An 11,519-nucleotide genomic window follows, 5' to 3' on the forward strand; every position below is an offset into this window, starting at 1 on the left:
CTAGTTGAATTTACATCCATTGGCTATTGTTACTCAATTTTAGGAGGGAGACTGTGAGGGCAGATCGTTATTCAGATAGATATAGGAGACGCTTCTTAGATTCACCTGCGGCCCGTTTCACAAAGCTCTCGTAAGCCTAAGACCTCGTAACTTTCCTCGTGGCACTCCTACCTCCTATACTGTAACATTGACTTACGATATAATCGGGTCTAGGACAAAAGCCACCCGAACAAAAGCCACCTAGGACAAAAGCCACTAGGCTTGTTCGCCTATCCAGGTTTTTTGCTTTGGCAAAATAAAAATATGTTTAAACCAAATTCAAAGTCAAAATTTAAGTCAAACTATTTCTTTAATCAAATTTTACAGCCACTTACGTTAACATGCTATAAAGTCAACATTACTATGAATATCAAAGTGAACAATCTTTTAAAAGAAACCAAATTATTCATCAAAGTCTACATAATTTTACAACAAAATCAACATTTTTATCAAAGTAAACCTTATTTAACAAAAAACAAATTCTTTTCAATTTAAATACTTTGTAAACTGTACATATAAAATTTCATTAAAGTCAATAAGGGTGGTAATTGTCCTCTCTGTAATGGTAAAATAACTGGGTGGCTTTTGTCTTAGGTGGTATTTGTCCTAGGTGGCATTTGTCCAGGTGGCTTTTGTCCGGGTGGCATTTGTCCGGGTGGCTTTTGTCCTGCTCCCGATATAATCGTAGCGCTACGAGAGCTTTGTGAAACGGGGCCCTGAAAAAGTTGCAGAGGAGGTACAAACGCAGGCAATTATGACTCCACATTATCAATACATACCTTTACATAATCTGTTTGTCATATCCAGATAGAAACAATCTGAATCTTACCTTGAATACAGTTTTACTATAGTGAGCTGCGTGTGCCACAGCAATGTGTACAAAACCCCATTCCCTGTACATGCCAAATAATACCATGGGATAATGCGGAAACCATGGTAAATGACTTCCGAAATAACATTGTTTCTACATTTATCGTTAACAACCCCTTCCCTCCACAACAAACACATATCCCAACATAACATCTCTCCGTAACTTATCATAGATCATATTTAGACTCACAGTATCTCCGCAAAGGCCTTAAACAACACTTAATACTCCCATGCTGGAAATCGGTCCCATACCTCTTTCACCCCAGTTTCTTTTCAAGGGCAAGACTGTGCATTATCAAAAATTACAATGCTTTTTGATGAATAGATTAGAAACGCAGCGTTCTCTACGAGAGGACAAAAATATCCTGTTTGAATTCCTTTCATAATATCCATCATGTTCTGTGGAAAAACATAATTTATTTAAACCAAATAATTCATTAACTTTCATTGTGCTCAAGGTGAAGCTTGTCACAGGCATTGCTGAAATATCAAGCGTTTACATCGAGATAGATTGTCATCTAGAACAGGGTAGATTTAAAATCTACACAAAGTTGAGTTTTTAGATCAGGAGTGAGTGAGTGAGTTTAGTTTTACGCCGCACTCAGTAATATTCCAGCTATATGGCGGCGGTCTGTAAATAATCGAGTCTTGACCAGACAATCCAGTGATCAACAGCATGAACATCGATCTGCGCAATTAGGAACCGATGACATGTGTCAACCAAGTCAGCGAGCCTGACCACCCGATCCCGATAGTCGCCTCTTACGACAAGCATGGGTTACTGAAGGCTCATTCTACCCCGGACCTTCACGGGTTGCATGAATCAGGTGCCATCCGTGTCAAAGTGACATTATACTACAAGGAAGTTACCAGACGCTTGGATATCCGAGTATGTAGATAAGAAGTGTCCGGACCTACCACTCATCTGTTAGGCAAAGAAGGTATTTTCACGTACGTCCCTTTTCAGCATACATCGTGTACAGTCAAACCTCGTTGTGTCGAACTTACGGTTGACTCGAAATATACGCTTGTTCCCTTTTTGAGTAATTGTGTTTCGTTTGCATAGAAAATCGGATACCTCGAAAGTCCCTTCAACGTCGACACAACTTCGTGTAGAGTCAAACCCCATTGACACTTTGATGTGTCGAACGTACAGTTGTCTCGAAATATACGCTTGGTCCCTGCGTTCTCCTTTTTGAGTGATCATTTTGCGTTTGTGTCGAAATCGGATACCTCCAACGTCCCTTCAACTTCAAAACAACAGTGTTTATCTGTACTCCCAAGACAGAGTAATTGGAAAAAATGTTTACATTTTATAGTTATAAATCTAAGGGGGTGCAATCTAAGTCCAGGACCACTTCAGTTATCTTTTTGTTCAGCTGGTAAGGAAAGTGGATTGTTTCCCTTGGTCGTGTCCGAAGGCGCTGATCATGGAAATTACGACCAAATTATATATTTGCATCGTCATCTTTGTCAGGTTGATACACCAAGTGATAAACGTCAGTGAATTTTACTTATGATGACAGTAACCCGGTGCAACCATGGCAACACAAATACAACTTTCCATTTTTTTTAGTTAAAGGCACTACATCGCACCACACTTCTCTAAAAATAAATAATGCATTTCTCTCAATAATACTAACTATCAGCCCTCAGGGAAGTTACCACATCATTAATTTTAAAAAATACGTATTTCGATTACAATATTAAATTTAAAAGTTCGAATGAAGTAATGCAACGTTGCATTAAATCGACTCTCGCTCCCTCTGTCGGCCGAACATTATTTCAAGCGAACCCCATAGAGTCCCTTGGAGTGCTCTGTACGAATATCCTACGCACAACTTGTGATTGAAACCAGTTCGGCAAACACCGACAACACCGCGTGCGACAGGTTTCGATGTACGGAGCAATTCTTTACATTCCATATATGGCAAGTGTTCTCTGTTTGAAAGTTTCAATTATCGATTTCATGCAAGTCGTAAAGGATAATATTTTTTAATTGCGTCAATAGGAAGCTGAACTGAGAGCATATGCCCCAATATATATAATATGGGTCAAAATATTGTCGAAAATGTGTGACAATGGACATTTAACCAAGTCATTATCTAACTCCCTTATAAAGATATGCAGAAAAGACCATGTGCCAACAGTTGTTATATTGTACTCTAGACGCTTTCATTAACTGTATCACAGAATCATGTGTGGTAATAAGAACACAAGGGACATTCTCATTCAACTTAATTCAGTTAGACCATCAAGTTACAGATGTATTATTATATACGCTTTACAATGATGGATCAAAAGGTTTAGAAACATAAAGATGGTCCTGCACAAGTTTTATTCATTTAAAATACGAAGCACATAACAGTATCAAAAGCCATTAATTGCTATTGTTTATGTGCCTATTATTTTACCATGAAAAATAGATTATATAAATCACTAAATGGCGAAAAAACAAGCAAAACTGCGATATATATTAGAACATGCTAAAAAGAACATATCAACAGAAATATATGCTGTATCATTTGAAAGCAACACAATCTAAAATGATAAACAACGTCTTGAAGCGATTTGACAATAACCAGTCAAGATTTGATTGCTTCAAATACATCCTCCCAAAATACCACTGTTCCATGCGGGTCCTCTGTATACTCAAGATAATTGTTGGTTCGAACCATCACTGACATATCCTTCCATAAATCACTGATTGGCGCATATTTATACATAACAACAAGCAGTGCGCTATGACGGCGATCATTTCCTTCTATGCGCGCCATATTGAAGACAAACTCTCCCCAGTGGCTCACAAGGAAAGAAGGCGATAAAAGAATCAGCGTCTTCCGGCTTTTTCTGACAACGTCAACAATGGTGTCAGCTATTGCATGACCTGGAATAGAGTCTCTGTCGTGGATCCAGACTCGCAGTTCCCGATTCGTTTCAAGCTCTGGGAGCAATGAGTCAATGACAAAGCGTCTATTTGAGGACGCATACGAAACAAAAACATCATATTGGAATTCCCTGCCATCATGGTCTTCATGGTGCTGGACTCGATACTTGCTCCTGCTCACATAGTATATGTATCTTAGCTTCCATCTGTGGCGGTAACCAGTGGTCAAGCCAATGACTCCAACCACAAATATGAACAGCGATAAGGAGGTTGCCAAAGCAATCACGTTTCCAAGGTTACACCTTTTGTTGAGAGTTCGAAATATAACCTCGAAATTCGTCAGAGAAGTCACATGGCCAGGTTCAAGTTCACAATGCATGTCTTCTAGGCCATGGACACGATGCATGTTTTTACTCAACCATTTCAAAAGGCTAACCCATGACATGTGCATGATATTGGATTGTACCGTAGGTATAACTGTAACTTGGGTAAGTCGTCAAATTGACTTAAAACATCTCGAGATAACGTTTCTATTTTGTTTCCTGATAGGACAAGTCTTTTCAAAGTGGTGGGTAGGTTGACTTCAAACGACTGCAAATAGTTATCTTTCAGGATGATCACCTCCACGCTCTTCAGTCCTGTGAATATGTGTCTCGGGAGGGATGCAATTCTGTTCAATGATAGGTCAATGAGACGGGCTTTGGTTAGGTTGTGAAACATATATCCTTTTGTGTCTTTAGCTAAAGCTCCCCCAAGGATGTTGTTTGCAAGGCTCAGATTGGAAACTGAATTGTTTTCAGAAAAGTATTCCTTTCCTATTTCTTCAAGGATGTTGTTTGATAAGTCATACTGCTCAACTTTGTTAAGGCCTGCAATAGGCCCGTTCAAGGCAGTCAAGAAGTTGTCATGGACAATTATTCGTTTGATGTTATTCGTCATAAGGCCCCCGGGAGTGATCTTACCAGTAAAATAACACTCTGATGCAATAAGAACTTCAAGGTTAGGAGGAACGGGTATATATGACGAGAGAGGGAATGGGCGTGTGTCTGCACTTCGCTTAAAAAATGGCATTGGTGGCATTTTGTTAATTCCAGAAACATCAAGAAACTTCAAAGCCGTAAGTGCAAACCCATGGAAAATGTAACGTCCAAACTGAAATTTGTTATCCTGGGCTGATAGTATCTCAAGATGTCTCGGCATGATGGTAATGGCTTCATTTTCAACCCCAATGATTCCATTTCCGTCCAAATGTAGTTCCTTCAGAGGCGTGTTCGTAAGGTGTTGAATGTGTTTGGTTTCCAAGTGTATGCATACATCGTATTCAAGATTTATACGGTTAATGTTAAGTTTTTCCAAAGAAGAATTTTGTAATCCGTAGGTGGAGCTGGTGAAATTTGTGAAGCCAAAATGTCTGTTGTCGGACATGTCTATGGACTTGATATGCTTCATTGGTTGAAACGTGAGAAGGTCTGAGTCATAGATGTTGCAGCTGCTGATCCGGAGGTTTTGAACTGTTGGTACATTGGTAAATGTGGAGTTTTGCAACACCGGCAAATGACAGTATCCCCTTTTTCCCGATAATGTAAGATTCGTCAGATCCTTCATTCGACCAAATCCAGGTCCAAAATCAGCCGGAAGTCCATCAAGATGCAGAACTTTCAAGGATGTCAAGAGTTTCAGACTCTGGTCTGGATATGTGGCGAGAGGACGAGATGTGTCGTTATCGTTATCTACGATTCTTAACTCTTCTAATTCCGTGAGATCCCTGAACATGTTAGGGTGGTAGGTTTTAGAGTCCAGTACCAAATGATTGAACGCTAGGTCTAGCGTCTTCAGCTGGGATATTCCATGAAAGGCATTTTCATGAATAACAAAGATCGAATTATTAGAGAGGTCGAGAAGTCGAAGATGAGGAAAGTGTTGAAACACATGATCTGTCAGGTTCATCAGCGAGTTGTTGCTGAGAAGTAGTGTCGTGGCATTGACTGGCAACTGAACAGGAATGCTCTTCAGGCGTAGTCCAGTACAATTGACCATTACCCCTTCGTAACGTATGTCTCTGCCACACGTGCACGGGGGACATACAGCATGAGAGGTCTTCATTCCATCAGTGACGAGCATACACGCCATGTGTATGTACACGAATGCACCTATGCATGCAAGGGAACCCATCTGAAACGAGAGTATATTTGTGAACACAACGCTTGAAATACTAAAATAAGAGTTTGCGAGTACTTGCAGAACCGGAAGCAACGCTTTTACGCACATGCAAATGTGCAAATATACAGTCAAATACCGTTGTGTCGAAGCTGAAGGGGCGTACGTAAATACTTCGAGTTTTCCGAGGTTCGACACAACCGCAAAATGATGACTAGTTGAAAATACTGGGATAGAGCTTTTTGCTCGAGACAATTGTAAATTCGATACAACAGTGTTTGACTGTATATACATTGGCTCCATTATACCCCCATCTATTTCCGGGTTGGGACCTGGTGCTGAAAATTGTCCTTTGAGTAGGTAGCATTCGCACCCGATGCCATCTTTATCTGTGCCCCTAAACGTTAATCACAGACTTTAGTGAGTGAGTGAGTGAGTGAGTTTAGTTTTACTCCGCTTTAAGCAATGTACCAGCAATATCACGGCGGGGGACATCAGAAATGGGCTTCACACATTGTACCCATTTGGGGAATCGAACCCGGGTCTTCGGCGTGACGAGCGAACGCTTCAACCACTAGGCCACCCCACCACCCACCACAGACTTGAGATGTGTGACTACGTTTTGTTGCCATGTTTCCGAATCCAACGTAAGTTGGTTTGACTGTTAGAAAAGCTTTTGGAGTCCTGTCAGTTTCATTACATGCGAGGTCTCATATTGGAAAATATTGGGTCAGCGAGATAGTGGGTTAGATGATGGGAGGGAAAGGGGGGGGGGGGGTGTAGGGTGCGGACTAGCCTGCACACACTGCGTTATAAATGACTTACAATTGACACATAAATGAGTCACTGATTCCAAGTTGTAATTTGTTACAATTTGTCAAACACACTCTAACATTACAACCTAACTTCAGCTGAAACCACGGACCTTAAGCCGATAAGCCACTGGCACCTGAAGCTAAGCCACATCGCTGGGGTTCGTATTACGTTACATCTGCTTCCTGCTTGATATCCCCAAGGGAGCAAAGTGTATTAGACATTTTGGATAAGCTCTAGTATAAAAATTCCAAATTTCTGAATATTTCCTATAAATTTAAAAAAATTCCCCCAAATGCCCAAACAATTCATTACTTTTAATATTTTATATAAAATTTGCTCCTCTGTTCGAACCTTTCACACATACACTTTAGTTTTATCAAAATGATTGAAATGGTTTTAAAAAATCTTGTTATTCCAAGTATTTAGAGGTTAGTGACTAATTTACATGGGGTTCAATTCCCGGGTTCAATTCCCCACATGGGTTAAATGTGTGAAGCCCATTTCTGGTGTCCCCCGCCGTCTGTACAGGTAGATGACATGCCTTGTGTCGGAGCATGGTATCTAGTCTCGATCATACTTTCCACACGGAGAACGTTTTAGTACGTTTCCCTCCACGAAGACCGTGTGACCAATGACGTCTTCACTAAAGTACCCTTCAACCGTTTATTGACCTCATTCATCTGAAGGTTTGTATGTTTGCTTTCTAACGCCAACCCCTTGCAACATTTTATCTGTATAATGGCGGCATGTATACATTCAAGCCTGGACAAGACTGTTCAGTGACCGCCGTGATGTTGCTGGAATATTGCTAAAAGCGGCGGAAAATCAAACTCACTCTCTACTATCTCTAGATCTTGCACAAAAGGTATTGCATGTACGTCAATCTACGAGTAACACTGCCAAGATGCACTCATCTCTGTTTAAATCGTTAATGTGTACAACATGCAAGAGGCTGGGAGTTCACTAATCATCAACCAACAGCAAGACGAACATGTGTTAATGAACACTGTACCATGAAAATATACAATACCAACCTTGCAGCTTCAGAGACGGTGTAGACAAGCAGGCCAGTCGCTAACTTTGTGACAACAGCTCTGTTTAAAATCCCAACAGTATTTCCTTGTGATGTCACTTTCCGCCCAGTACTATTGTTCTACTTTGTGTCGAAGACCTGTGTTGTAGATTGAATGTGTTTCCTGACTACAAAGCTATGTGAGTCCATTTGTCGTGAATAATACTCAAAGATGGACCTCATAGTCGCCGTGCAGTAGACTATGAAGATAAAATCAAGAATGGATTTCCCCACAAACCATTGCATGTAGTTAAAAGATAACAAAATGGGCGTGGGCTGAGTAGGGAGAGTTGAGGGTGTGGTGGGGTTGAACTGCTTGCCGCCATATCAAAAATGTCTTTATCGAGGTTCATGTCAATCAATTATATGGTGACTGCTGTTGTGCTTCTGTAATATTAGTGTGGCGAGGGGCGGTGGGGTAGCCTAGTGGTAAAAAGCGTTTACTCGTCACACGGGTTCGATTCCCCACTTGGGTACAATGTGTGAAGCCCATTCCCCGCCGTAATATTGCTGGAATATTGCTAAAATCGGTGCAAAACTAAACCCACTCACTAATGTGGCGAAGTGATCTGATCGCCTATAGGAAATGGTTTTAAGCCATTTTTTTCCAATACTCAAGCAACTTTACGTCGGGGAACGCCAGAGTTGTTCTTCACAGCTTGTTCCAGGTTGGAGAATGGTATCAATTAGCATTTTCAGGGGCAGTGGGGTAGACTAGTGGTGAAAGCGTTCGCTCGTCAGACCAAAGACCCGACACACTTGTGACTAGCCTAGTTGAGAGAGCAAAGCAATGCAGCATACATGAAACATGAAACTATTATGACGTCATCTACGTGCGATGAAAATCAATCAGTCATCACAATATATCGCAGTTATCGCAAAGTTTATCACATCGGTTGATTGTATCTGTGCTACATGATCCGGCGATAACCCTTCTGAGGATTTACTGGCACGGGCAGATCAGTCGTCTAAGCAATTCGAATCCTCCCAGGGTAAGGGAGATAACTGGATATAAAAGTCCAGTTTCAACCCTTGCCAAACTAGGCTAGAATTATGGCATCCTCTTTTGGCTGGTGTATGAGACTCTATGAATAGCGGATATATTTTATGTTGGTTATGTGTTTGTTGTGGAGGCAATGGGTTGTTTACTTACAGATATAGAAAAAATGTCATTTCTAAAGTTAATTACCATGGTTTCTGCATTATTCCATTTTGATATTTCCGTTTCGCATGTACAGGGAATGTGGTTTTGTATACACGGCTGTGACACACCCAGCTCACTATAGTAAGAATCTACTCAAAGTAACATTCATATTGTTTCAATCTGGATATGCACCAGATTATGAGCTTGAGGTGTCGGTATCAAGCCCACCTGTGACCGGGCGTAAAAACCTTGGAGTCAACTTTGTGTGCAGACTGTTTCAGTGTTGTCAGAACCCCTAGTGTACAGTACACAACCCTGTGCACTTAAAAGAACCCACGAATCCCTTGGTAAATGAACAGATGGTGGCCACATGAATACGTGCAAACACCTAGTTGCGGGTACATCAACGTGCAGTAAACTTGGACAAAGTACTGTGACTGTGTGTCCCAGTCCACCCAGCTGTGAATGGGTTCCTCAGAAGGATGGGAAAGTCACATAAAGTTGGTGCGCCTAGTGACTGCACGAATTGTATGGTCCCCAGGGATTTGAGATTGAAAATACGATGTGCCGTTGAGATTGACATCCAATGATCGAGGGAAAAACAAAACACCTGTGATCAGCCAATCAGGAACTCGGCGCTATATATATACATTATAAAATAAATTATATACATATAGAAAGTATGTAAATGTATTGATAATGTGGAGCCGCAGTTGCTCGCATTTCTGCCCTCCGCTGCAACTTCTGAGGTGAATCTAAGAAGCGTCTCCTATATCTAACTTAATAAGGATCTGCCCTCACAATCTCCCTCCTAAAATTGAAAAACAATAGCCACTAGATTCACTGTAAAACTCAGGGTACCTTGTATCCGTTACCCAATGGCGAGGTGACATGTGATGTACAATCGGGATCAGTATTAGATAGAGACATGCATACACTTAGCCAGGGTACCTTGTATCCGTTACGTCCTGGCGAGGTACCATGTGGTATACAATCGGGATCAGTATTATGTAGAGACATGCACACACGCAGCCAGGGTACCTTGTATCCGTTACCCCATGGCGAGGTACCATGTGATGTACGATCGGCATCAGTATTATGTAGAGACATGCACACAGGCAGCCAGGGTACCTTGTATCCGTTATCCCATGGCGAGGTGACATGTGATGTAAATCGGCATCAGTATTATGTAGAGACATGCACACCGGCAGCCAGGGTACCTTGTATCCGTTACCCCATGGCGAGGTGACATGTCATGTACAATCGGGATCAGTATTAGATAGAGACATACACAAAGGCAGCCAGGGTACCTTGTATCTGTTACCCCATGGCGAGGTGACATGTGGTGTACAACCGTGATCAGTATTAGATAGAGACATGCACACAGGCAGCCAGGGTACCTTGTATCCGTTACCCCATGGCGAGGTGACATGTGATGTACAATCGGGATCAGTATTAGATAGAGACATACACAAAGGCAGCCAGGGTACCTTGTATCCGTTACCCCATGGCGAGGTGACATGTCATGTACAATCGGGATCAGTATTAGATAGAGACATACACAAAGGCAGCCAGGGTACCTTGTATCCGTTACCCCATATTAGATAGAGACATGGCGAGGTGATCATGTACCCCATGTGACAATCGGGATCAGTATTAGATAGAGACATACACAAAGGCAGCCAGGGTACCTTGTATCCGTTACCCCATGGCGAGGTGACATGTGGTGTACAACCGTGATCAGTATTAGATAGAGACATGCACACACACAGCCAGGGTACCTTGTATCCGTTACCCCATGGCGACAATAATGGAGGTGAGGTGAGGTGAAATTGGGTTTAACGTCGTGCTTGAGAATATTTCGCTCATATGACGACGTGCATGCGTGTGTATGTGTATGTGCGGCTGCTTGTACTAGCCCAGACTTAAGCTGGTTTTATAGTGCTAGCTCACTGAGATATCATGCCGCAGTGAAGCATGAATACCCCACTCAGACACAGTATACTGACTCCGAGCCGACCAGTCCTTGTTGTACCCATTAATGCCGAGCGCCAGACAGGGAACAATAATGGAGGTGAGGTGAAATAGGGTTTAACGTAGTACTTAAGTATATTTCGCTCATATGACGACGTGCATGCGTGTGTATGTGTGACTGCTTGTACTAGCCCAGACTTAAGCTGGGTTTATAATGCTTGTTTACTGAGATACCATGCTGCAATAAAGCATGAATACCCCACTCAGACACATTATACTGACTCCGAGCCGACCAGTCCTTGTTGTACCCATTAATGCCGAGCGCCAGGCAGGGAACAACAAGTACCATATTTTTAACAATAATAGAATGTGGACCATGTCAGTGAATGAAAGCATGTACAATGATCCACGCCAGACGGGTACTGCGACAGTACAGGTCCAGACAAACCGATTCTCACTGCACTCCGGTTCCACATCGCAAATGCTGATTACACAGACCAGGCTGTTTACAAACAGTTTCCATATTGCTTCAGCATATCATTCAAAGATATAATATCTGT

At 41.9% G+C, this 11,519-nt stretch overlaps 1 protein-coding gene across 1 annotated transcript; it reads right to left on the reverse strand.

Annotated features, from left to right (window-relative positions):
- Window positions 1-4,066: 4,066 nt before the first annotated feature.
- LOC124256910 (toll-like receptor 4) lies at window positions 4,067-8,058 on the reverse strand. Its single transcript, XM_046690883.1, has 2 exons — window positions 7,804-8,058; window positions 4,067-5,968 (listed from the first exon to the last, which is right to left on the reverse strand). The coding sequence occupies exon 2, from the start codon at window positions 5,966-5,968 to the stop codon at window positions 4,220-4,222; it is 1,749 nt and encodes a 582-aa protein (XP_046546839.1). The 5' UTR covers window positions 7,804-8,058; the 3' UTR covers window positions 4,067-4,219.
- Between the last annotated feature and the right edge of the window lie 3,461 nt (window positions 8,059-11,519).

This window comes from Haliotis rubra, unplaced genomic scaffold (assembly GCF_003918875.1).
Source record: "Haliotis rubra isolate DU_JTF1 unplaced genomic scaffold, ASM391887v1 Scf643, whole genome shotgun sequence".
In the NCBI taxonomy this organism is placed as follows: domain Eukaryota; kingdom Metazoa; phylum Mollusca; class Gastropoda; order Lepetellida; family Haliotidae; genus Haliotis; species Haliotis rubra.

Bases quoted from the DNA above. Each gene is read 5' to 3' on its own strand.
- LOC124256910 (XM_046690883.1), bottom strand. From the start codon at position 5,968: ATGGGTTCCCTTGCATGCATAGGTGCATTCGTGTACATACACATGGCG.